At 40.7% G+C, this 27,850-nt stretch overlaps 1 protein-coding gene across 1 annotated transcript in view; it reads right to left on the reverse strand.

The window, feature by feature from the left end:
- Positions 1–9,368: 9,368 nt before the first annotated feature.
- IFT80 (intraflagellar transport 80) overlaps positions 9,369–27,850 on the reverse strand; it is a 101,681-nt gene continuing 83,199 nt past the window's right edge. The window contains 2 exon segments of the mRNA XM_074190838.1: positions 9,369–10,419; positions 19,029–19,152. Coding sequence (XP_074046939.1) covers positions 10,312–10,419; positions 19,029–19,152 — 232 coding nt within the window. The 3' untranslated portion in view covers positions 9,369–10,311.

The following is a 27,850-nucleotide window of genomic DNA, read 5'->3' on the forward strand; positions in this document are numbered from 1 at the left end:
AATATCTCAATAAGTTATCCTTTAGCTTTGCTTGACCTACAATGAAGGGAAAGCACTTCCACCTATGATAACCAACTAAATGATCCTTAGAACACCACCCTATTCTCATTTTACAAAAGGGAAATCATAACAGACACACAGACACTGTTATCTGGTATGATTGAACTTTCATAAGTGGAAATAGGAATTCTAAATCATGGAGTGGGGAATTCCAGATCTAGAGTCAGATATCGAGTATGCATCTTGCTCTGCTATTTTTCTAGCTTTAATTCATCCTCAGTTTTTTTTTAATCTGTTGTTGACCTTCATTCTTAAAGAGGACCATGACATCGGGAAGGAGATGCCATGACTTGTGAGTGAATGGATTTAAGTGAGGCAGAGCTGTGCAAAGTCAACAATTTCACTCTTTCCTCCTGAACCATTAAAATGAGCAAAACAACACTGTAATGATGAACCTACAGGGTTGCTGTGGAGAATGTGCTTTGTAAGCTGCACAGAGCTAAAGAAATGTCATTTATTATTTATTCATCTTACTCTTCTGATTGATTAGCAATGAGAAAATCCTTGCAAATCATTTTATATTTAAAGGAATTTTAAATGAGTTTAGGGATCATATGATACAATTGGAAGGAATTCTTATATTTTTCTTTTCCCCACATTGGCTACATCTTAAAATTTTATTTTTGTCCCATTCTGCATTTTGAGTCCTTCACCTTTCTATCAGGAGGTATCATGTTTCTTTATTATTCTGGAATTATGGTTCAGTATTAATTTGATAAGAATGCAGTACAATCATATTCCATTAAGATATAATAGAACAGTCTCCAACTTTGTCTAATAGGACTCATGCTATAAAATCTGATAATGATAGAGTTCAGAGGGAACACATTTATCATCTCCCCATATTTGAATGGAAGCAGTTTATCCTTATTCAGTTTTTTGTCTATCGTCCATTACTCTTTACTTTTGTATACTTCTATTCACGCCTATATTTGAAGTTAAAAGTTTCTCTACTACTCTGATTTTTTCATTGGAAATACTTGTAACTCCTCTATTTTATTTTTTTTTCTTTGTGGGATTATACTTAGTTTTTCTGGGTAAGTTCTTGTCTATAAGCCCATATTTTACTTTCTAGGATTGTATATTCCAAGTTTTCTGCTGCTTTAAAGTACTGGTTGCTAAATCTTGTGTCATTTTGACAGTAGCTCTTCAGTACTTGAATTCTTTCTTTCTGGATGCTTGCAGTATTTTTTTTCTTTGAACTGAAAGCTCTGGATTTTGGCTATGCTGTTTCTATGAATTTATTTCAGGTTTCTTTTGGATTGGGTTGTTTAAGGTTTATGTCAGGAATGACCACAGGGTTCTATTTCTACATTGACCTAGTTTTTAAGAGAATCTGGACAATTTTCTGTTAATATTTCTTGAAATAGTATGTATAGATTCTTATTTTGGTCACAGTGTTCATATAATCTATTGATTATTAAATATATTTACTCAATCTCTTTTTTTCTTTCTCTTTTCTTGAGTTTATTAAGTAAATATTTCTGGATCTCTTTTATAAGATAATGGTTTTTGCTATGAGATATGTTTTTTAGACTTTTTTTAGCCTTTTGATTTTAATATTCCTTGTTGCCTCATGTAGTTATTGGTTTCTCTGTGGTCCATTTGAATTTCAGGTAGTTTCTCTTGGACAAGGCTTTTATGGTTTTAATTTCCTTTCAAACTCTTTCTTTCATAGTGTTCATTTCCCTTCCATTTTTTTCTTCAAGCACTCTCATTCCATTTATTAAAACATTTTAAACTTTTTAAAAACTCTTGCTTCATTTCTTCCAGGAATTCCAATTGAGTTTGAACCCAACTTGTGTTCTTCTTTGAGGCATTGCTTATAGATGTTTTAGAATCATTCTCTTCTTCATTTCCATCTTAAGACTCACTGTCAACATGATAGCTTATTATATTGTGATTCTTTTGTTTGTTTTCCCCTTCTTTTTTTACAGACTACTTCCTGATTTTGAAGCTGAGGTTAAGGTTAGGCTTTGTCATTTCTGGAAGAAAGATCTCCTTTCTTAGGGTATCAAGTGTTGTGTTCTTCCAGGATTTCAGGGACAGCTCAGGCTGGAGACCTACAAGCTTTCAGTGTTCTCAAAGTGATTTGATCCAAGGCAAATTGTCTGAGCTCTGCAGGTTGGGTTTTGGGCTGGGCAAGAGTAGATTGCTGTTAGACTCTGTCCTTATTAACCAGATGGAAAGCTCTGTGGTTCAAAGTGGTTTGGGTTTCCTGCTTTGGTTATTCTTCTACAGGCTAGATGTGGAAAGTGAGACTTTACTCTGACCTTGGAGTCTGCTGCTGCAGGGGCCCGGAGCCTCCCTTTCCTAGTAGGCCCCCCTTCTCACTCTGAATCTGTCACTATGGACTGGGTAATGGGTGGCAAAGGTGACACTTGCAGTGTCCCAGCATGAGTCTGGGGGTGCCCCAATAGATATCTAAGACTGCTTTTGTACTGGTGCACAGCATCTTCTTAAATGCTGGAGTATTCTGAGTTCTTTGTCTCTACCCTGTCTCCACTGTCTGTTTACCTCTCCATCTGTCTCCCTATGCTGACCTATACTGCACAAAGGACTTGCTGTGATTTTTTCTGGATGTCTCTCTCATAATTCAGACTTCAGCTGTATTTTTCCTTCTGTTATGTCATCTTGGCCTTGCTCCTTCCCTCTCCCACTATCTTTCTTAAAAGTCACTCAGGAGGAATAGCTAAATGCCTCAAATAGAGAATACTTAGTAAAACATTTTTAACATATTTGAAATCAAATCCTAATCCTTTGGCTAAGGATAATCCATCTTCCTTTTCTAATATTAAAAAATCATTTTTAAAGCTTTGCTTCTATATTTTGTTACATTATTTATAATGAATAAAAAACCCTATTGTCATATTATCTTATGATTGAAGTACCCTATTGGGAAGCTTTTCAAGTCTTACTTACCCACCTCTTCTGCTCTAGAAAAAGTACAAAAGAAAGTACATTTTGTATAATTTGAGAGATCAGGGGGTAAGCATTTGTGTTGAGATAGGTTAACAGGATCATTTCAGCTTCCAACTATGTACCAATCACTTTGCTAAGAGTTTCAGTGAGGTGGTTGCTATTATTATACTCATTTTATAGTTGAGGAAACCAAGGGAAACAGGTTAGATAACCTACCCAGAGCCACACAGTTACTGAAGCTGAATTTGAACTCAGGTCTTCTTGACAAGCCCAGCACTCTATCCAAAGTGCCATCAACTCAATGGCAGAAGACATAGTGACCAAGATGATTCATTTCCATGGACTTCCCATCATGACTTAGGCTAACTCTTTAAAACAAATTGTCAGGCTCTATAACTTTCCCATAAATGCTCACTCCAAACTGATCTCATATATCTGGACTGTTCATGACACTTACCTGTCACCCATGAATCCTGGCCTAGTTTCTCTGGGGTTCCAGTCCTTGTCAGGTTGCCTGTCCTCCCCTATTTCCCCACTTTTGACAGTCAATTAGTCCATGTGTTCACCCAGCTACACAAACTATGCTTTCCATTGTAGTTTTTTTGTTTTTCTGTTATTGCCCTCTCTGAAGTTCTAACAGTTGATGTCCACTTGGGTGATCTGGAAGATGGTCAAGCTAGATTGCAGCATTCCTTATATGATAATAAAAGACATTAGTGCAGAGAGTCAATGAACATGGGTCACAGGCTCGATCGTCCTTTTGCCACCTTTGCACGAGCAAACCTTTCAGAAAACAGGTATGAATCACTTCGGTAGTAACACTTCAGTTAGTCACTTATGGCTGAGATTACCTTCCCAAATTCACAACCATCTTAGTTTCCATTGGTGTCTGCTAAAATTGGTTTATTTTAATCCCAAATTACACCTTCCAAGCCTTTGTTGACCATTACTAATTCTAGATGGGGAAAAATCCAACCCAAACAGAAGCTATGCAAGATGTCCTTGGGTCATGGAAGTGACAGATTACCTCTGGTACCAAGTAGAGTATGGGGACAAATGCATGTACCAGAACTGGTAGAGATACTACATTATTACAATCCCACTGCTAGGGCTACACCATGACCTCAGGTCTCTAATGGACTCACGTGAACCTAAGGTCCTAAGATATGAGTCTCCTTAGCAGTTAGTTATACCCCAGGACCATATTGGCCCATTTGTTTAGGACAGAGGCAGAACAGGAAATTCAATTTGAACATTTGCATAAAGAGAGTTAAGATTAAGTAAACTTCTAGGCATTTCCCAGACTGATTTCATGACTGTGTGCAGAAGACTTCCTGACCCTGAATCCCTGATTTGGTAATTGGTCTTCCCTTTCTATTGTGGTCTTTGAGATCTGGATGTTTCATAGCTACCTAGACAGCAATCTGACCTGACTTTTCAATTTATGTTGGTATTCTTCCTTACTTATTGGGTCTCAGGTGGAGATTTCCCATTACCTTTCTAGGGGCTCCCCTGACACTGCCCTGCCTTAACCAAGAAATGAAGTAAATGACCAATTCAGGACTTGAATCCATATCTTTTGGTTCTCTAGGGCTCTTTCTAGTAGACCACATTGCCCCTTAGTGAGACTATGCAAAGAATCTCTAGAGAAATGTATTAGCTTTTTAAGGACCTCATTAAGGGATCAAAAATAATTACATATTACTAAGTAGACAACCATGAAGCAGACCTTGGAAATTTAAAAAAATTGCCTTTCAAATTAAATACTCTATTATGTAGTCTTATCAATCCTTTGATATTACTTTTTTAATAAAAAAGTACTAATCTTTTAAAAAATAAGTTTAAATTTTTTTCATGAGAATATTAAAAGCTTGCCAGTTTCCATTCCTGACTTTCTGGACTTTTTTCCAAAATACCAACAGAATTTCCTACCCTGAAAACTCACTCCATTCCCTGTAGCCCTTCTCTCTGACTGATCATTTTCTCCCCGAATCTCCATTTTAAGGAAAATGTCTAGGCCATGTCTTCATTCTTCTGTGGGCTTCACTCTTGACTTCCCAGTTCCCCACTTCAACCTTTAACACATTCCCTTTGCAGTTTCCTTTTGTTAGCTGTCTTCACCCATCAGAAGGTAAGTTCCTTGAGGACAGGAACCTGGAACATCAGATATAAATTTTGTCTGCTTGCCTTTCTCTAATAAGGAATATAAATCTCCCATTTGTATCAACATAGGATGACACAGATATCCTGGAAGTGGAGGAAAATTCCCCTGCTTAATTAAAGGCTGTAATATAACTGATAAGGCACAGATATCCTGAGGAGGGGGGACATGCCTCCCCTAATAGAATTCTTAACAGCACCTTTCCTCCCATAATAAGACCATGACATGAAGCAGACATCCTGAATGGAGGGGCACTTCCTTAATGGAACTGTGTGTGTGATGAATGCCAAGGCATCATGAAACAGCTTTATGGCACTTGTGTCAGTTCTGATTGAATCCTGCCAATAATTTTATGGTCCTTTGTCTCATTTCTATAAATACATCTTTTCCAAAATCCCACTTGAGGTCCATTTCCAACTGGGTCTCCATGCATGCATATTTGCAAGTCTAGAGATCTCATCAACAGGTATGTTAAGCTAAATCTGTTTGTTCTTTATTAAGACCTAACTCTGGAAGTTAACACTTATTTATCCTAATTCCATTTGTCTTTCCTAAGACCATACTCTTGAGAATTCTTCAATTTTATTCTCAATTTGAGTTTTCAGATGCCCCTTTCCAGAGTTTTACCATCACTTTGAGACATTGACTTTATATATTGGCTTCTCAGCAAAGAGAAATTACTCATTTATAAAAATAGTGCCTAGCAGTAGCTAAACTAATTGTGCATAATTGTTTTACACAGTGGTCTTTTTAAAACTGATGTGTATCTAGTATTTAATTGCAATAAAGTCACAGATTTTTGGAGCTAGACAGGACCATTAAGATAACTAACCTTGGGATGGTTAGGTGGCACAGTGGATAGAGCACCAGCCCTAGAGTCAGGAGAACCTGAGTTCAAATCCGGCCTCAGACACTTAATAATGACCTAGCTGTGTGGCCTTGGGCAAGCCACTTGACCCTGTTGCCTTGCAAAAACCTAAAAAAAAAAGATAACTAGCCTAACACTCTCACTTGAAAGGATAAAGTAAAGGAGTCTCAGTGACTTGCTTGAGCTCATATTACCAGTTGGTGGCAAAGACCAAATTCAAAGTCAAAGTTCACTGTATCATTATGCAAAATGAGTATCTTAATATTTGGGTGGACTGAGGAATTATAAAATTATTTTACTAACTTCACACTTTGCCACTGTGTCTCCCTTTTCCTAGTGAATACATGGTCAAGAAATTGTGAATAGTGATCTTAAAAGTCAAGACAAGTCAACATGCAGTATCTATCATGGACCAGGCATTATGAGTAACTATGAGGACACAAAGTCAAAAAAATAAATATCACCCTAGCACCAGCTCTCAAGGAGCACATCAGCTAATGGGGAGAGATGCCACGCAAACAGCTATACACAAACAAGATACAGGCAGAATACATGGGGGGGGCAATCATGGAGGGAAGGCATTTAGATTTAAGGAGAATGGGAAAAGACTTCTTGCAGAAGGGGAGATGTTTTCTTGGACCTGAAGGAAGGAAGGGGCAGAAGATGAGGATAAGGAAGGAGAGAATTCCAGGCATGGAGAACAACCGATGAAGATGCCCAGAACTGAGAGCTAGAGATACTATGTAAGGAACAAAGTGGAGGTCAGTGGGGAAATGTGTAAGACTGGAAAGGTAGGAGGAATGGGTTATGAAGGGCTTTGAGGGCCAACATAGGATTTTATATTTGATCCTGGATGTAATAAGAAGCCACAGATGCTAGCAAATGAGAGGGTGACATCATCAGATTTGAGTTTTGGGGGATCAATGTGACAATTGAGTGGAGGATAGACTTGAATGGGAATAAATTTGAAGGGGACCAAGTAGATATCTACAATAATAAACCAGATGTGAGAACTGTAATCTATGAATGACCGTATGAAAGACTTCCAGATCATTTATAAGAAGAATGCAAATCAAATTTTGTCTCACATTTGACAAATTTGCAAATATGAGTAAGAGAAGTGGTCAACAGGGAGGGAATGTGGACAGACAGGCACATTGATATATTATTGGTGGGGGCAGCTAAATGGCACAGTGGATAGAGCACTGGCCCTGGAGTCAGTAGTACCTAAGTTCAAATCCAGCCTCAGACACTTAATGATTACCTAGCTGTGTGACCTTGGGCACATTGCCTTAAAAAAATTAAATTAAAAAAATATATATATATTATTGGTGGAGATGTAAATTAGACCATTCTAGATAGCAATTTGAAATTATATCCCCACCCAAAAAGTGGATAGAATGTTCATATCCCAGAGGTCCTACTGCTACAAAAACTTGAACCAAGTCTCATTTTCTGCACGTTGTCATTGGCCATCCCTCCCTTTTCCCCCAATCCCCAGATTAGATGCCTTCCTCTCTCAGAATACCTTGAATCCATTCTGGATATACAGTGTTTTGTGTATATATATATATATATATATATATGCAATTTACATATTGCATCCCTATTAAATAAAATATATACCCCATGAAGGCAAGGACTACTTTTGACTTTTTTAGATTTTATTGTCTTCCTTTATATCTGTGCTTTAGCATACTGTAAATGAGGCACATTATAATGGATTGACTAAAAGTCCCCATAGAGAACACAATATTGATGACAGCACCTTCATGGTAGCAAACAGCTGAAACCAAGTAAATGTTCATTGATTGGAGACTGGCTAAACACTCTATGGCATATAAATGTGATGGAATATTTCTGTGCCCTAAGAAATTATAGAAGCAAGGATGCTTCTCTACTGCTTCACTTTTTTGAAGGGATGCTGAATAGAGCAAACAACTTAAAACAAAATTAAATGATTTATTATTAGAATGATCAAACTTGGCCTTGGAGAAGAGATGGCAAAGGTGAGGGGAGATCCATGTGGAATCTCATTTATGCTGAAAAACATGGTGGATGCCTTGCTAAGTATGCCTCACTGTTTTTCTCTCTTTGAAACTGTTACAGGGAATGGCTCATTGGTAGGAGACAGAGAAGTGTGGAAATGTATGTGCTGCTAAAATAGAAGATTTCAATAAAAATATCCCAAAATATTTTTAAAAAGATGACTCCTTGAGAATTATATTTTTGGTTTGCATTGCAATTACTTTCAACCCTTTTCTCTTATAATCTGAAGAGGGGAAAGGTTCTGCTCATCTAACCAGGTTAGACTGAATTTGAGTCTGTATTTATAATACATTTATATATATGGGAAATTACGAGACATCCAAGAAATATCACCACCACTTTGATTGGTGGGATGTCATCACAGAAGAGAAGGAAGAAAGTAAGGAAGAAAAGAAGGGAGGGAGAAAGGAACATGTACTTTAACAAATAGCTCATTTATTCCTCCCAACCATTATGGGAATTAGGAGCTATTATTAAATTTTAAAGTTGAGGAAATAGAAAAGACAAAAATTTAGTGACTTTCAGAGGGTCACAGCGAGTGTGATGGAGGCCACATTTGAACTTGGGTCTTCCTGAATCCAGGTCCCAAGCTCTGTGCATTTTGGCACCCTCCTGGCTGCTTTTATTAATGCTTACTGTGTGCCAATATGCTAATATCTAAGATACAAAAAGAATAAAAAGACAGATCCCTTACTTCAAGGAGCTTCCAGTCTCATGGAGGAAGGCAGTACACAAAAGGGAGCTGCAAAGGGGAGGGTGAGACAGTCAGAGATATAGAGATGGAGGTGCCCCATACTAGGGCCACAGCTTGAAGCAGGTACAGAAGTGAATCAATAGGAAATAAATCAAGGCTGGCTGGCCTGGGCTCCCCCCATGGGAGGAGGGGAAGGGGCCTTGTAATCACAGTGAGAAGGGGCTGAGGAAAATTAGGGGATGAGCCAGCTGCAGAGGCAGACTCAGGGAAAATTTGGTCAGGAAGAGGGCCAAGAGGGAAAGGAGAACTCAAAGCTGGCAAAGGAGTGACGTGAGAGGTGAGTCCACTTTTTTCCTTGGGAGAGGGGGGGTTAGTTACACTACAAATATGTAGTGTCTCTAATTTCCAACCTGTTTACACATTTCTTTTGCTACATAAACTTAGCTATTAGTAATTAAATATGCCAGCAGCACAAGCCACTGGCCCTCTATGATATTACATTCATTACATTCAGCATTCATTAACAAGTTTTCAGAAAAAAGAATCCTACAGATACTTAGTTAAAATAGCTTGGGCCTCTGATGAAAGCATCAATTGGTAGGTAAAAAATGTGCTTTATTGGAAAAACTCATCTTTTATTTAATAAATTTATGAAAGGTGAAGAAATATTTATGTTTAACAGTGTTTGCAACCACTACTCACATTTGAATTCACAAAAGATACAAAACTATTTAGTGTTAACGTAGGAAATAAGTATGTAAAGACCAGTTTATATAATTTTAACAACTGATAAACCATAATAATTGAAGAAAAGCTACTGCCATAGATGAATAAAAAACAGTTCATTCTAAAATCTCACCTTAGTGATGTATAAAATCCCAGAGGGCCAGGCAGGGTGTCAAGGTGGTTTTTTTTCAAATAGTGCCAAATTATCAGCATTATTCTTCACAATGCTTTCTAAAGCATTCTAACATCTTTCATGGAAACAAAGGTAAAAATTATACTGAATTCAAAGTGTTATGCAGCCATTTGTAGGCCACTTCAAAAAGTCCCAGATTTGGGAATCCTGAAACATGTTATTTTGGTCAAGACTTAGCTTTAGAACTTTGCCATATCCCTTCTGGGAGATATCAGTAAGAACGTCGTGCTTGTGAGAAAACTTATATAACATTTCTTTTCTTTAGAGGAAAACCCTAAGCACCAAAGCTAATGATCTACCTGTCATTTTCACAAATCCATCTTCTTTTGTTTTCACTCTGATAATTTGGAGGATGGTACAATTCTGAAGAGTTAAATGAACAAGCTTATGATAGTTCCTTTTGGAGTTCAGACCTTGGAGAACAGCTTAAATGTTTTTCTACACCAGACTCATTCAGGAACGGCAATAGAGGGAAGACGGATATCCAACCACTTTTGGGGCAGAGATGGCCAGGAAGGTTCACAGGAGCCAGGAGAGGAGAGAAACCCTCTGCTAATGACTGGCCAGGGAGACATAGCTGCAAGCAGGCAGCCTCCCTCTGGCCATTCCCCCTACCATGGACAGCAACCCCAAGGCCATCAGTGCTTGATGGTCAGACCCTTGCCAGTGAAGCTGGAGGTCCGCTCTCGTTCTTTAGTAATCTCCATCTCGATCTTGGCTTTGATTTTGTCCCAGTCTACCTGGAGCTACAGAAAGGCAAAGGAGAAGAATGTCAATTTTACCTTTGATGGCACTTTCCTTCACACAGCAAGCAGAGGAACCCATCTGAGATGAGAACCCTGAAAGAGCAGTTTCTCCAAGGCTATGCCTGGGGCAAGAGAGAGTCAGCCAAATTAAGAGACTAGTTTTTTTGGGGGGGGAGGGTGCTTAATGAGTGGTAAATTTACCTCAAAATAACAAATCTTTTGAGAATAAGAGTCATTTGCATCAAGTTGACCTGGGCTGGTGGTGGCCAGCGCAGAGGCTATGCTGACTCTTCAGATCACACCCTCTCAAGGTTGATCCAGACAGGTGCAATGGAGACAACACCTTTGTCATGGGGGAGGGGGAAGAGTTTTTTTTAAAAAACAGAATAACAAGTTTTGTTGAAGATGTGATACTGAACATTAGTCTAACCTATAGATCTTTCTTGGAAACAGTTTACACTTTGATTTCAATGTACCACAACTTTCCAGTGCCTCCTCCCTTTCAGATTTCTATTCAGATAAATGGCTTAGTGTCTTTTTCATCTGCCTTTCCTCTCTGGTTATGGAGTATCTTCCTTCAGTCATTCTGCTTTTTACTTTTCATTATTTCATAAAAGTGTGGATTTTTTTCCCTTTCAGAAACTTGTCAGTCTCAATGGCATCACAGGACCCCATCACACTGGGGTAGAGGGCAGTGGTCCCTAGGAAATAGAAGCCAATGAGACCACAAAGCCCTATCTAGGAAGGAAGGTGTACCCCAGACGATTGGAGTAAGCTGAAGCGCTCTTGGTGTGATGAGAAGAGGAGCCATGGGAGGTGTGAGAAGGGGCCTTATGGAGATAGAGACAGAGATGGAAGGTTTTGGAGAACTGCTCAGCAGCAGTGAGGGCCCTGATTCTCTATTGGATTTATCTTCTATGTAAATGAACCTATCAAAACTGACTCTCCCTTTGTGGGTCCCTTGGGTACAATCTGTTCTGGTTTATCCAGGTTGGTGGGAAAATGTACAAATCCCTTGATCTGCCTGCCTCAGTTTCCTCATCTGTAAAATGGGGATAACAGCACCTGTCTCCCAGGACGACTTGGAGCAGCACATAGGAGATACTCCATACATGCTTCTTTCATTCCATTCTTTATGGTGAGAAAAATTTTTTTGTAAATCTTCCTCTGCTGTTCCAGGAATTGACTTTGCTTTGGGCTAATTTTAGACTGGTGTCAAGAACCTGACTTCACCCTTCCTCGCTGTGGGACCCTTGTCAGCCTCAGTTACTTCATCTGTAAAATGGGGGGGGTAACAAGAACCCCCAACGGGGGGTCCAATGACATCACAATATTAGTACCCTATCAACACTGTGGCTGTCATGTAGGGAAAGGTTTATGTGCTCCAGTTTGAAATGTACACAGAGAACAGAACTTGAATCCAGAACACCTGTCCTTTGGGGAAAGGACAGTTCCTTCACCTAGGGGGCTGCCTATCTATTGCCTGGCACTGTTATTTAGCTAGTGTAATCATTCTAGAGCACAAGTCCAACTGGTCCCACAAGACTTCAGGGGCTTCCTAGAACTGCTTAAAAACAAACTTGCTTGGTCTGGCTTTCATCCAAGTCTCTCCAGGCTGGATCCACTCCCATTGCACTCCAAGGAGAAGTGGTCCTTGTCCTCAACATTCCACCTCTATCCAGGCCTAGCATTCCCCTCTCAATCTGGCTCTGACTCCCCCCACCCCCAGCTGTTCTCTCTACCCTTAAATCATCTTGTTTTTAAGCCTGCAAATGGATGTTGTGATCCACTCCCCCCACCCCCAGGGCAAGCAGAATGGAAGCTTCTTGAAGGGAAGGAGTGTTTCATTTTGGATCCTGAATCCCCACCATCTAGCATGCCCTAGGTGGAGCAGAAGCTTAATCAATGCCTGCTTAATTGAATTTCTGAATCTCATTATTGAGTAGGAGGCTCATTTTTTATAGCCAGGGCATTCAGTTTGCAGATGAGGTCTTGTTAGGTTCTTAAGAAGCCTAGGCAGGTGTCTCCTGGTCTTAAATTACTAATGGCTCAGAGCTGAACAAATTGGGGGCAGATGGCTCCAGGTATTGAAAAGGGGGGGAATCGGGATGACTCTTTAAGAATTATATTCTGGGATCTCTCTCTTAAATAGGATCAGATTTAATGCAGGAAGGGACCTTAGTAGTTACTTAGTCCTTACAGCAGAGGAAACAGACTTATAGAAGGAGGAGGAATTGCTGAAGGTCCAACAGAAGTCATGGAGCCAAGACGACTCCAACTTGGGTCTGATGACTTTCTCTGGAATAGAGAAATAGGTGCTGGAGGCACCAATGATTTAGATTTGAATGATATGAAGGAACAGAAGAAAGACATCTGCTTAGCATCTCTTGTGCTTGTTCTGACACACGAAGGCCCTGCTGAAGAGTCAGTTGTGGACATTGATTCCAGGAGGAAAACTACAGAATTAGCTTTCCTGTTCTTTCACTGCCTTTTCAGTCTCCTTCACTGATAGGACCTCTCCTGAAGAGTGTGGGAGAAAGCATGATCCGGGGTGGCATTTGACATTGCTCCATTTCCTTAGCATCAGGATGGTACCACCAAGCACTATGGGTAGCTCCTGCTCATTCTAGTCAAAGGACACCAAGGTAGGGTTGGTCATGGGAGAGTTTCATGAGGGCAGGCAAGGCCCATTGCTTTTCTGAGTCTCAGTTCCCTAATCCAGAAAATAGAAAGAATGCCTTCACTCCTTGGAAATATCACAAAAATTTAAGCTGTTTTACACATTCATCCTTCATTAGCTGAATAAGCTGAACTGGTTGTTTGCTGTTCATAATAAGGCTGCATTCTATTCTTTCAAATCCTGCCCTTTTCTTATTTATGAAGATTTAATTTACATCACAGCATGAAGTTAATCATGGAGCTATAGCTATAATGGCTCTAGTTTACAAGTTTGTTAGTGATACATATATGCCACTTAACCCCATTGCCTTGCAAAAAACAAAAAAAAAGTTAATAGTTTTACCTTATATGAGAAAGAAATTCTTCATATACCTTATGTTTATTCTATTCAGTAAACATAATTACAAAGGTTCCTTTAATGTTAAGTACTAAATGTAGGCCAGGGCCAAGACATAAGGACCAACTCATGGAAAAGTGCAGCAAACATTAAAATACTAGAAGAGTTCATTTTTCGCTGAGAACAAAACAATTTTTTTTAAGATTGCAAAATAATTTTTGTCCACATTGAACAAAAATATTTGTGAGAGAGATTTAAAGTTTGATGAACATCTTGGTCCTCCTCCAGACCTAAATTAGCTCATGAATGTTTCTGAAATCAATCACAATAAAACCACTTATTGATGGTCCACGAGACAAGTGTCGCTCACCAGAAGTCATCAAGTCAATTGTCTACATTCACATGAGACATTTCATATCATACAAACAAGACTGCAAGTTGAAAGCTATCATATTATTGAAAATAAATGTTTTATTTTGGCAGTTATCCAGTTTGTGAAAACTATTTTTATTGACATTGAAAACCAGCAGGCTCCAAATGTTTTTGTTCACATAAGGGTTTGATCACAAACCCTTATCATTAAACATTTTTGATCACATACCTCCAATCTGTATATTATTTATACCTACATATACATTATATATAGCCTTCTTTACTAATAATTATGTACATTATAAAACTTACACAAAATATAGAGTTAAAAGGATGACATAAAGATGAAATAATATTTGATCCTATAGTCAATGGGGAGTCTACATTCCCTATTGAGAGTATGATGGATAAGGCTGGAGTTTACTGAGTAGGGGAGTGATGTGGTCAGACGTACACTTTAGAAAAATCAATCTGGCAGCTGAGTGGAGATGGATTGGAGTGAGCAAATACTGAAGGCAGAAAGAGCAACCTGAGAGTCTGTCCAGGTGTGAGGTCATTAGGGCATTGCCAGGGGGTGGCAGTATCAGTGGAGGGGGTGTGGAGGAAAGATGTTACAAAGATGGAAGCAGCAAGATGTGATAACAGGATGGATATACTGGAAGGCCCACAGCTGACTTAGAAGTGGGGAGGTGGGAGGAAGCAGAAGGGTTGAGAGTTGGGGATATAGGTACATAAAGTTATCCTGAAAGGGGAGAATGGGGTGGCACCTATCTTCCCACCATGTGACTGGCTCCCCACTTGGGATCAGGCCATAACTCCCCTCCAATGTCTCCATGGACCCCACTTTGGATCACTGTTAAAGACCACGGAGGAGGGAATCTTATTAATGGTGAATTCTGGGGAGGTAACAGCTGGAGCAGCATACCTTTCTATAGGATTTCAAGCTTCAACTCTTTGAACTAGATAGGATGACTTTTTATATCTTTTAATCAAATAAGGAAAGGTGAGATAATGTGCTCAGAAACAATGCATGGCAGAATCACCAGAGCAGGAACCCCAAGCAGGCCTCCTGAATTGAAGTCGCTACCTTCTCTATCATGTCACATAATAATCTTTAGCAAGATCAACAATGTCATTGGTCTGTACCAAATCCAGACTCTGCTAATGTGGTTGACTAAACAGAGAAGGGCAGCAAATTTCTAAGAAACAGCATCTAAGTGAGATTTTAGAAAAACAGTGTTAGGAGCTGAAAGAAACAAAAATTCTCTATTTTATATTGACCAACTTCAAGCCCAGATGGTATAGAGATTAATTCTCTCCTCCACAGATTTCCATAATTCCTTCTTTGCAGGACAGATGAAATCATCTACCAATGCCCATCTAAAAATTAAGGTTGCTATCATCATCAAACAATCCACTCCAGACTCCTTCTCAGAGAGCTTTTGAAACAAACAACAGTTTAAAAGTTAATTTGAGGGGCAGCTAGGTGGCATAGTAGATAAAGCACTGGTCCTGGAGTCAGAAGTACCTGGGTTCAAATCTGGTCTCAGACACTTAATAGTTACCTATCTGTGTGGCCTTGGGCAAGCCACTTAACCCCATTTGCTTTGCAAAAAAAAAAAAAAAAAAACCTAAAAAAAATTTAAAAAAATAGTTAATTTGAGAGCTGTGTCTCAATTTGGATTCTGATATCACAGAAAATTCTTTGTCTTCAAAGCCGAGTTAAGGGGTAGCTAGGTGGCACAGTGGATGGAGTACTGTCCCTGGAGTCAGGAGAACCTGAATTCAAATCCAACCTCAGACAGTAATTGCCTAGCTGTGTGACTTTGGGCAAGTCACTTAACCACACAGCCTTTGCTACCCACCCAAAATAACAACAACAACAACAACAACAAAACTGAATTGACCAGGAACCAGGTGTGTTTATTTTTCCACCCTGGTAATGCTCATTGTAGCAAGTGTCACTTCTGTGTGATCTGTGAAGTGTCCATTGTCCTAGGCTAAGAAACCTAATAAAAATTCCATGATGATGATGATGATGATGAAATCAGCATCAACTTTCAGGTTTTACTCCAGAATTAAAGACTGATAATCTTTGCAACATCTCTTTGGTTTTGGATAATTGGAGTCAATCCATTTAGTTCTAAAGCCCTCACCCTGGGGCTCAGTTGCCTCAAATGTTAAGTGAAGCACAAATTCAATTAGACACTTAGCTCTAGCTGGCCCCACACCCCAAAACAAACCATGATTTACATCCTAACCAACTGAATAGAGTTCTCCCATCCTTCATGTTCCCATTATCCATCTCTTGCCCTGGAAAGAATAATCTAATCCATACTATTGTTCCCAGTAAGGACATGCCAGAAGGCTGTCCTAAGGAATCAATTTTCACAAATCCTGTGACTCCCCAGATCTCATTCCCAGTAAATGAGTTTTTCCCCCCATTAGAAAGAAATTTTTTTGACCCTGGGCAAATGCCATTCTTCATCTGTAAAATGGGGGGGGGGCGCCTACAGCTCCTAATAGCTGATCCTTAGAGAAGAATAGAAAGCTCAAAGTGAGTGAAAGGAAGGAAATGTTAAAAGTTTAAAATAATAAGTAAGTTTTCAGGAAACAAAGTAATTCAGAATTAAAAACAATCAAAGAATGGATAACAAAGCTCAAAGAGAAAAAGTCACAGAGTGCTGGTGGATACCCAAACCTTCCTGCAAGGCTTAAGGACTGTCCCACTGCTTTAAGAGAGGCATTTCCCAGAAAGGAATCCCAAACTTTTAGGCCTCACACACTCCACTCTGAACCTGTAAAGTCTTTGACTTTGGCTGAAGACAAGTCAGTGATGTAGTCTGGCCAAGAAGTGATTCTTTGTGAGAGAAATGATTATTAATAATCAATGAAATCCACAATGGGGAATTGTGGAACTTTTCTAAACTTTTCTAAAGTTCTTATTTTTAAAAAGTTTAGTCTCTTAAAGGACATTGCTGAATGAGACTGGCCCAGCTTTCTTGTTCAGACTCCACTCAGGTGAAATAGCCATTAGAGTTTGCTCAGGCTTGGCGGGGAGCATTCCTTCTTTGACTAGACTGTCCAGAACTGGGGGGAACTTAGAATGATGACACAATCAAAGTTCAGGTCCAGCCTCTTATCATAATATTCATGCTCACCTGAATTGTCAACCAAGCAGAGGTGACTGCCACTCCTCTTCCAAAAGGGCATGTAAGCCATGACTGGCTTGAGTTTAAGAGAGAGGCCAAATAACCATTCTTTCATTACAATGCTGGCATTATTAATAAAATGACTAAATTACCTAGACTATGTCTCTCAAACCTTTTTAATTACCACAAGTGATCTCAGCTTTCTGACTGGGGAAACTGGAAAAGCCATGGAAGGACAGGCATGAGAGTCAGAATATGGGCAGCCCCTTCCAAGCTGCTTCCTTTGGCATGAGTTCATTTTCCTCCAACCCCTGAATGACCAGGGAGCCCAAACCCCAAACGGTCCATATCTTGTGGAGAGAATGGTTTCTTTTGGAGACCAGATCATTCCCCAACATGATAATGCATGACTGAACCCCAAGTTTTCCCTAGTTTCACAGAGACAATCTGAGATGGTGCAGAGGAGGACACTAGGTCTAAAGTCAGAAGACAGCCTTGAGACTCTTCCAAGCTGTGTGACCCTGGGCAAGGCACCAGATTTCTTAAAAGCCTCAGCTTTCTCCTCTCTAAAATAGGGAATATAATCCTAGCACTTACCCCCCCCCCCAGGTCTATTGTAAGGAACAAAGGAGATCAATATGATTAATAATGGGTACTATTCTCCTAAGATTAGACTCACATAGCATGTGACCTTTACTGTTGCTCTGTGGAAAACAGTGACCTTAATAAATAATCACATTTTCCTTGGTAGACATGGACCTACTCATTAATTAGCCAAAGTGTCCAGTTACTTTTCCCCCTTCAAAAGAAGAGTTAGAGACAGTACAGAACATGGAAGGAAAACTGAAGGAGGAATCAGGAGCACTGACTTTGAGGCTGCCACTTGTGGTCTTAGGCAAATCTTTTTCACTGGCTCTAAATCTCAGTTTGTTTTTTCTTCAAAGAGAAACAAGGACATGGGGAGGATAGGGGATGTCTTCTGGTTCTGAAATCTTTGTGAAAAAAAGTGGGATGCAAAACAAAATGTTGGAAAGAATGAAAGTAATATATATATACTGAAAAGATATAGACATAGAAAATACTTAGTTACTCCTTGTGTTAAAAAGTTCCTTCCTAACTTTTCACTTGACTTACTGGATATTAAGCCCACAAAATTCTGGATACTAAGCAGCTCTATATTTCCAAAGATCTGTAGTGCTACGAATCAGAAAACCAAGTTAGAATGTCCACTTCTGTTAGTTGGAATACAATGTCTTGGAAGAGAGAGGCTGTCTTTTGTAAAGGGCATAACTAAGACTCATCAACCTTGTCTGAATATAGCCTACCTGCACTAAAATGAACACAAATTAGTGGAGGTATTCAAGTTTGTACAAACCAGATGTGGGTAAACCAATAAATGTTGGTATTAATGAAAAAGAAGCTCAATTATAGACCACTCTTCCCAAGGTGAGATACTCCCCTCTCTCCTCCCACTCCCTCCAACTTGTGGGTCTGGGCATCTTCTAAACTGCTTGGCACTGGAGTGCATTGGTCCTACCTGATGACTTAGGAAGTGGCTTGAGTCCCTGTCCGAGGGTGTGGATTAGGGCTAGGGAAGGTCAACCTTCCTAAAGAGAGCTGCTGTTCAGGCCCTGCTAAGTCCCAAGATAGTCCCTGCCCTCAAGACGTTCCCAATGGCCTGGACCCACTAGGGGCCTGGCTTCCTAGGAACTTCCTCCTTTGATGCTTCATGACTCCTTGTAGGCATTCTGGAAGCAGGTGCTCAGGGATTCACCCCAACAGCCTCAAAAGCTGCATCAAGGTCCAAAGGCATGGGTTAATGACAAATTAAGTCTAGATGTGGCTGGTGGATGATAAAAAATAATAACAACATTAAGGGTTAAGTGTCACAGTAGAGCTGAGATCCCAGAAGTGGCAGGGGAAAGAAAATGAGGCCATGACATCATAAGGAAAGGCTATAATTAAATTTAAAGACAATTATACAAAGTTAAGAAAATTTCTCTTGTAACGCAATTATTACTTATGTTCTTTAAGATATTATTGGTATCTTAATTTTTGCTAATACTTACTCCTTCTGCATACTGCAAATATCGTTTGTTAGTTTCCTGTTTACCAAACGTCTCCAAAAACTTTTGCCGATAAGCAAGAACCGTGTCGACGTGTGTCTTGTGCTTGACCGCCAACTCAAGGGCCCTGTGAGAAGAAAGGAGAGGAAGGATGCAGGGCCCAGGCCAAGCCAGCCAAGGCCACAGTCCCTACCCACACCCACTCCTCGTTTTCACCTCTATTTTTACCAGGCTGGAATCCACAACCTGTAGGCTCACTTTTGGGCCATTGTGTGTCCTTTCTTCCATAACAAATCATTCAATCAATGTGTGCCAATTTCAAAAGTCAGTCAAGAATTTCTCCTGCTAAGTAGGTAGCTAAACTCTAAATTCAGGTCTTTTTCAACTATTATAACTAATTTTTTTTTTCAAATCAACATCTTGCCATCAGTCTATAAATGGAGCAACAATTAGGCAGCAGCTTCAAAGCCTCTTTGGAAATGGGCAAATTAAACTAAATTTTTTCAAGTTTTAATAGGTTAAAGAGAATCCAGCAAAAATTTCCTCTAAATCCTCAGCTAAATTCTTTGAAAAAAAAATGGTCACTGAGCTATTCCAATAACTAACAAAATTCTTTTAAATTAATATAGTCTCATCTAGCTTTTGTGAACATGCAAGTTATCTAAGGGATATTTATCAAACAAAAAATGGGGAACTAAATGGATGATGGGATAATAGATTTTAAAAAGGAAAGAACTTTATAGGGCAGAGATTTTAGATTATCTAGTTTAACTATCCTCATTTTACAGATGAGGAAACTGAGACTCAGGAAAGTTAGGAGATTTGTCTGAGCCCACACGGGTCATATCAGAGGTAGAAACTGAGTCAGAACTAGCGCTCTTTCCATCTAACACCTTAGTTTGGGTTTTGGTTACAGTTCCCTGTAACACTACCATCTACAGACTTAGCATTGCTCACCATCATCTCTTTTATCAATATGAGGAAAGAGTCAACACTATGCAAACCCCAATACTTCTCAAATACTGGCAAACCCTTAGAAGAAACATAAGTTTCTTTCTGTGTCCAGAAGTCACTATTTTATTTTCTTATCCCATTTGGAGCTAGAGTAACTATTAGAACACAAAGGCCAAGGGTTGGCAGCCAAGACTGGCCAGCCGACCTTTATAAGCTGGGAGAAGTGAGACTCGGATAAGATAAAGGTCAGACCTCTCACATTCTCAGTCCAGTGCTTTTTCTACTCCAGCATGGAGGCAAGTTCTGTGTGACCCTGGGCAAGCCCCATCCACTCTCTGGAGTTCTGGCTCCTTGTCCATGATACAAGGGGACTAGACTAGATAATCTCTTAAATTCTCTTCCCTCTTTACAATTCTGTGACTTAAGATTTACAAAAATATTTATGAAATCGGTAGAAACAAAGGTCTGGCTCCAGGCATTTACTCTATATTAACATTTCCTTTGAAAAGATAAATCTTACTAACCAAATGCCCCAAAATCTGGGCATTCCATTGGTGAAACACACACACACACACACACACACACACACACACACACACACACACACACACACTCTTCCACCAAAGATTCCAAGGCCCTTCATCAGAAGGCAGGGCCCTGATCCCTGTCCTCAAGGAGCTTACTTTTTGTTTATGTGACTTTGTGAATAAACAGAACTTCTTTCAAGGGTCTTTGATCTGTAAGTTGGAATGGTTCGCTCTTAGTTCACGAACCCTACCCATCCAACATGTAAGCCCAGGGAAGAGGAGCAAAGGAAAAGGGCTGTCCCCAAGGAGGAGAAGGTTTGTGAAGGCTCCCAAGTGGGGCCTGAGCTTGGAGATGCCAGTAAAGAGAATCTTTCCTCCTTCCTGAGAGTAGGAGTCGGGTCCTATGGTTCTGGGTCTCGTTTCTCATGTGTTTCCCTTTCCACTCTGCCCCTACTGTTTTGAAGGTGAAGAGACAGAAGGGAGTTCTTGATGGACAAAATTTTAACTGCAATTCTCCAAGTAGGAAAACACCGCATCAAATCAATCCTCTATATCAAAGATAATGGATTTAATAAGTATAGGACTGTGTTCCTTTGAATCCAGCATTTAAAAAAAAAGTCACAAAAGGATACTTTGTGCGATGTCAAAACAAAGTATCTGGATGGGAGTAAATGATCTTTTTTTTTTTTTAGGTTTTTGCAAGGAAAATGGGGTTAAGTGGCTTGCCCAGTGCCACACAGCTAGGTAATTATTAAGTGTCTGAGACCAGATTTGAACCCAGGTACTCCTGAGGATTTGAACCCAGGTACTCCTGACTCCAGGGCCGGTGCTTTATCCACTGCGCCACCTAGCCGGCCCTAAACGATCTTTTCAAACTGTTCTCTAGCAGCCTAGGTTGGGTTGACCAGGATACCGTGCCACATTTGGAGACAGTGCGAGTCACAAAAACGGGATGTCTTCAGTTCTAAAACGGTTCTCTGGCAGCTAAACAAATGTGACATTAGGTTCTGAATTTGGAAGGAATCCATGGCTCTTTTTGTATTCATTTTAATAGGCCACACATAAAGTTATTTCAAAATATGATCTTTTAACTCCCCTAATCAAACCCCAAGCACTTTGTTTAACCCAGAGAAAGTCGCAGAGGAGTTAAGTGCTCAAGAGCTGCTCCTCTGCAGCCTCTCCCCTTCAAGAGGAAAATCCTACTGCTTCCCATCCAGCACCAGGGCAACACCCAGATCTCAATCTGTGAGAGGCAGGAGGACCTGGGGGGATAGTGGGGGGGCAGTCTTCTGAGCAGCAGGGAGGACCAAGGGGTTTGGAGGGGCTCTCCTCATCTTATCTGACCTCCTCATTTTATAGCAAGAAACACTGAACTTTGACCCCCTGGTCCCCAGGTCACTGATCTTCCAAGTAGAGGTCAATGCCTTTCCCTGTGTCGGTAGCTGATGGAGCTACACTACAGAGATGTGTCACTGAAATTACAGGAATTATGGATGAAAGGGGCTGATTGTTAGCTGCATGATATGGGGCAAACCTCCTAAAGCCTACAGTTCTACAGCTGTAGAACAGGAAGGCTGGACTAGATGACCCTGGAGGTTTCCCTCTCAGCTCTAAATTTGTGGTTCTATGGTTTGTTTTTTATTGTTGTTTTTTTTTTAACAAAGAAAATGTCCCCAAGGGATGAAAACATCATTTTTCTTTTAAAAATCTGTCTAATTTGCTAATGGAGCCAAGACCAAATGTCCAGATTATTACAACATTATTCTGGGGTGTCTATTCCATTCTGAACTAAAACATTCTAGCCTTATCTAAGGATGATACTCTTGAACCAAAGAACAAACTGGTCATTTCCTATTCCACACTGTTCAGGTGTTTCTTCTTGCCAATGGGATATAATACTCAATCCTTAGTCTGGTGCGGGAAGCCCTCTACAATATGGCTACAACATATGTTTTTAGTCTAGTTTCTTTTTTTGTGTCCACTATGAAATCGTAATCCCATTCATTCTGGCCCCCAGGGGTTCCTCCTAGGGTACTAGGGAGGTTCCTCCTCCTATCTCCCCACTCAGTGGTCCTCGATGTGTTCAAGATTCCTTGCCTTCCCTTCCCAAAACTTCCTTCCAAGAACCACTCCACTTGTGACCCCCAGTGTTGGTGCTCTCTTGTCCTCTGGAAGCTGCTGGGCTTTATTTGGCATGTACTTTGAATTGACTCACATTAGTACACCACAGCCCTTGAACTAAGGGACTCCCACGTTTGTGACCTCTCGGCTCCCCAGCTCCTCCTCCACTACCTCGGCCACACCTGGAGATGGCCATATCCTGGGTCTTGCGATCTGCTACAAAAGCTCCGCTGCTGGGTTTATGGACTCTAAATTCCCTTCTCTGATAGCCTGTTCTTCCTCTTCCTCACTGTGTCCTCCAATCACTTGACCCTTCCCTGGACCAGCCACACGCTCTTCCTTCCATATCTTGACCCCTTAGGGAACTGTTTCAACCCCTTTGAGTCCCTTCTTCCCTTGTCCTATTGCCAGTCTTGTCTGTCCAAGCCTTCACCCTGGATGACTTCCACTATCTCCTGACTTAGCTCCTAATGCCAAATGAAGTTGAGGAAAATCACAAAAATCCCACTGACTGGATCCAAGACCTTATGGATCTCTCTGGAGCCCTCACTGCCACCAGGTACTCCTCTTCCACCTCCCAGTCATGCCCTCTCTATTCACTCTTTCCCAAACCATCACTATCTGGGTCAGCCCACATCACACACCCAAACCACAAGGTCACCGGTGATCTTGTAATGGCCAAATCTAATGGCCTTTTCTCAGTTCTGATCCTCTGCAGCCTCCTGACATTCTCTATCACCCTCTTTTCTTCAGTACTTCCTTCTCTTTCCGGTTTTATGCCAGCCCCAGCAATCATCTTTGAAAGAAAAAATGGCTATGGAGAAAAACTGGGAAAAGAGTCCACCTTCCTCATCACCAGCAAGAACTGCTGCCCCTCCTTCATTAACAGGCAGCTGACCACAGTGCCCTCCACTCTACCTCCCACCCCTAGACCACCAGTCCTTCTTGAACCCCAAGCTCTCAGCCATAATCTCCAGTAGAGAAGAGGCCAGCCATCCCTACCACTGCCGGCCTATTACCACCCACAAAGTAGATAAGCCAGGCTAACTGAAGCAGCCAGGTACCCTGAGGGCCTTGGAGGAGGTAGACAGGTCAAAACATCTCTACCATCTCCCCTCAGGCCCCTCATCCCAGGCTTCCAGTCAGCCCCTCTCCACCTTCCTGGGAAGCAACTCCCATGGAGATGCAACCTGAGGACTGCTGCTGGGGAGCTACAGCCACAGTAACCCAAGACCCAGAAAAATAAGTGTTTGTCCCAAAATCCTTGTCCCTGGCCATTGATTCCAGATGAGAAAAATGGTATGATTAGATCAACATAAAAGATATTCAAGAAAAGATATTACCATCTGCTGTGCTGCTAGGTGCCCTAAATACTATCTAACTTGCAGTTAAAACCTTCCCTATGGGTTGTCTCCTGCATTCAACCCTGAGCTTTTACTTTCTGTGGTGGCAAAGAATTAGAAACCACCCATCAACTGGGGAATGGCCAAACAAATATGAAATAGGAATGTGATAGAATACTATTGGCCTGTAAGAAATGGTGGAGGGGATGGTTTCAGAAAACCCTGAGGAAGCTTTTATGAACTGATACAGAATTAATCAAGCAGAACCAGGAGAACAACTTATATACTAACAGCAATATCATAAAGATAATCAATTTGAAAGACTTAGCAACTCTGACCATTGCCATGATTCACGACAATGCCAATGACTCATGGTGAAAAATGCTTCCCTCCTTCAGAAAGAGAGCTGATGGACTAAGAATGAAAGTTGAAGTAAGTTCTCTCTCAATTTTCTTGCCTTTTACATTGGGGGGGGGGGGACATGATTAATATGGAAATTTGTTTTGTGTGACTATACCTCTGTAATGAATTCTATTAATTTTTTTCCTTTTCAATTGGGGTGGGAGGGGAGGAGGGAACCTTTTATATCTGCACCCTTAGGACTTATTACAGAGGTCTGCACAAGGACTAAACAAAGGCTCCATTCATTCCTTCATCCCCGCATTGACTCCCTTTCCAGGCTTGAGGTGAGCTTCTGCAGAGGGCACACTGGTCTGAACTGGAGGAAAGACAGGGACAGACAGAGAAGAACCCCAGCAGGAAAGTCCCTGACTTGGAAGAGACCTCAGAGAGACCACCCCATATCTCAACAAGAACACCCTCTCCAACACTGCTGGCAAAGGTCATTCAGCAATAGTTTAGAGATCTTTAATTAATCAGTCAGCTGACACACAGTGGCAAGGGGTGAGGCAATGCAGAGAGAAGACCTAAATTTAAATCCAGTCTCAGACACATCTGACTCAGTTTCCTCATCTTGTAAAATGAGGACAACATGAGCCACTATCTCCCAGGGTTGTTGTGAGAATAAAATGAAATAATATCCATAAAACACTAAACTATTCTCATTCTCACTGTTAGCCTAGGCCAGGTCTTGGGCTTGGAACTTTGTAGAAAGGATGAAGATGGCCCCTGCCCCCTGGAGCTCACCACTAAATGGTGGAGACAACATGCAGAACTAAGTATAAACAAGTCCCAGTTGTGGTCCTCGAGTATAGTCAATGGAAGGAAGGCACTCATGAGGGGATGGGGGTCTGAAGAAGGCCCAGCATGTGGAGGTGATGGAGGGTCCTTACTGAGGAAGGCGGGAAAGGGGAGATAGACTGCAGACAGGCTCACACAGCCCAGCCTGGAGATGACAGGAGTCAGTGGAGTTGCCCAAGGCTTCTGGGACCCATCTGGCACAGCTTAGATTCAAACCCAACTTTCTCTGACTCCAAATCTGGTGCACTCTCCACTGCATCTTTCACTGCAAAATACTGCAAGCCTGCAAATACCATCCCCCAAAAAAAGAATGCTTCTGGTTTTCTTTTTAAGTTAATAGTGTTTCCTTCTGAAGGGTAGAAAGACTGGAGACTCACATTTACCCAAGACAGAATCTATCCTTGGAATTACATCTGTCTGGTCCAAATAACTGGCAGACTTAACTAAATAAACCAAAGTGCTATCTAATATAAATAACATATTTTATTTTCAGATACTAGCAAGAACAAATTTCTTTTATCAGTCACTAGTGTATATTAAATAATCATCAAATCTTTGTGATTTTTTTTCCATCTTTCTCTTCCTCAAAAAAAGCAGATTTAAAAATAAAATTTAGAGTACTTCTCCCATTACAACAAAAGTCCAGTTTTCACATTTTAAGAAAATGAAGAACGAAAGTAGGAACATTGATTGGGTAGGTACTCCTGAGCCTCAGGACAGTGCCAAAGGAATGAAATAACAGCTTTAAACTTTAAAGAGCTATTATATCCAGAGATTCGATAGTGCTTATCTAGCAATTCAGATTGCTTCTGTTATATATTTGATTTTAAAAATTAAAGCAAGTTTTTTCCAATATTCTAAATTTAGTTTATTTGCAAACTGTCAATTTACAAAAAGGAACATTTAAATGCCTTTCTATATTGAGTGATTGTGAATTAAGGATAGTAACATCCTGGATGATCAAATACAAATTGGGAGATGCACCTTTATGAATTGTACATGTATGAACTTGTTCATGGAAGATATGTATTTCTTCCCTTTAAGTACTGAAACCAACTGCTAAAAAAAGTGTCAAAACATTTTAAATAAGGACAATTAGCAATGCAAATGTGAAGTTTCTGGCACTGATACAAAAAACATTAAACAAAACAGTGAAACCGTAAGATTTTGAAAACTTCGCTTTGATGAGTCAGAAATACACAGAAAAGCAGAACTAGTTCCTGCCAAGAGGTTTGTTTATCCTGCAAATCTCAAGTCAGAGCCAACAATCCTAATGGTTTGGAATGGCCCTAAATGCTATCTTTATTTGAGGAGGATCATCTAGCCCATATGCAGCTGGGCAAAAAACACATTTCCTAGCCATACTTTTCACAAACAGACCATAACCATATTGTAACAAAGTATTTTAGGGAAAAAAATTCTCAGCTGAAAACCTTGGAGAGATTTAAGTATCTTCTAATATATGATAAACATCCTTAATCAACTAAAAATGCCTTATTTTTTTGTCCTCTCACTGAAATACGAAACAAAAAACACCAAGTTGTCTTTGAGAATCCAACAGTCTGAGGAGAAAGGGTGAAACAATAATGAGACACAGGACAGGAAAAGAAAAGTGGAGAATGGCAAGAGAACTGGGGCTAAAATTTGAACACAGATTGAGCCATGCAGGGTCAAAAAAGTGTAAGCCGAAGAGTGAAGAAGGTGGCTTGGGCAAGGATCAGATAAGAGCTCAGGCAGAAGGTAAAGGGAGAAACACAAGACAGGAATCAAATTTGAGAAATGAAACAAAAATAAGGAAGATCCAGGCCCACCAAGGAGGACCCTTGGGAGAAGACTGGGTAGCAAGGAAAAAGAAAAAAAGGAAAAAGCTATTAAAAAGGGAGTTCAAAGTCCAGGTGCTAGTGACAAAGAGAGTCAATCTGGGATTCCCCAAAAGAAATCTGATCAAGGGATCTCTACATTTTGGCAGTTGAATTACTGGTAGCATTTCAGTCAATCAATTTTGATGAAGCACCTGCCATCTTGCCAATCACTGCAAAGGGCTGGGGAGACAAAGAGAGAGTCCTGACAGCTACCAACAGGAGAAGGCCCTGGAAAGCTGAGGGACCTCATAAAAAGGCCAGGGAGGCCAGGAGTTGCTGGGGAGGGGAGGTCTGGGGCAAGGACAAGTGAGAAGGCTGGAGTCAAACTGGGATGTCCAGAGACCAGTGAGAATGACAGAGACAGCCAAAGTCAACTTTTGCGGTGGACCTTCAAGCATGGTGAAGACATCTGCAGCCAGGGATGGGAGCAGAGCCATTCATCCAGGTTGGATGAGCCACATAGTTTTAATTAACTCATAAAGTGCCTGATGATAAAGCCAGAAAATGATGGTAGAGCCAGACTGTGGGGACCACTGAATGTTATGGATGAGAAGTATTTTCACCTCCTATGACAAGATCCCCCACCTTTATCATGAATTCTGGCCTTTCTCTCAGACAGCATCACTTAGAACACAAACCAAACCTGGCACATTCTCCTGAAACATCTTCCTTTATTGTTTACCCCCCCAACCAGGATGCAGCCCCCTCCAGACCCTTGTCACCCTCCAGCTGCCCCCACCCCATCCCTGGCCCCCCATGGCCTTGCCCATTAAAGTCTAAATCCAGGGGCAGTGAGCTGGCCCAGCAGAGAGCACCAG

Source organism: Macrotis lagotis, chromosome 6 (assembly GCF_037893015.1).
Source record: "Macrotis lagotis isolate mMagLag1 chromosome 6, bilby.v1.9.chrom.fasta, whole genome shotgun sequence".
NCBI lineage: Eukaryota > Metazoa > Chordata > Mammalia > Peramelemorphia > Peramelidae > Macrotis > Macrotis lagotis.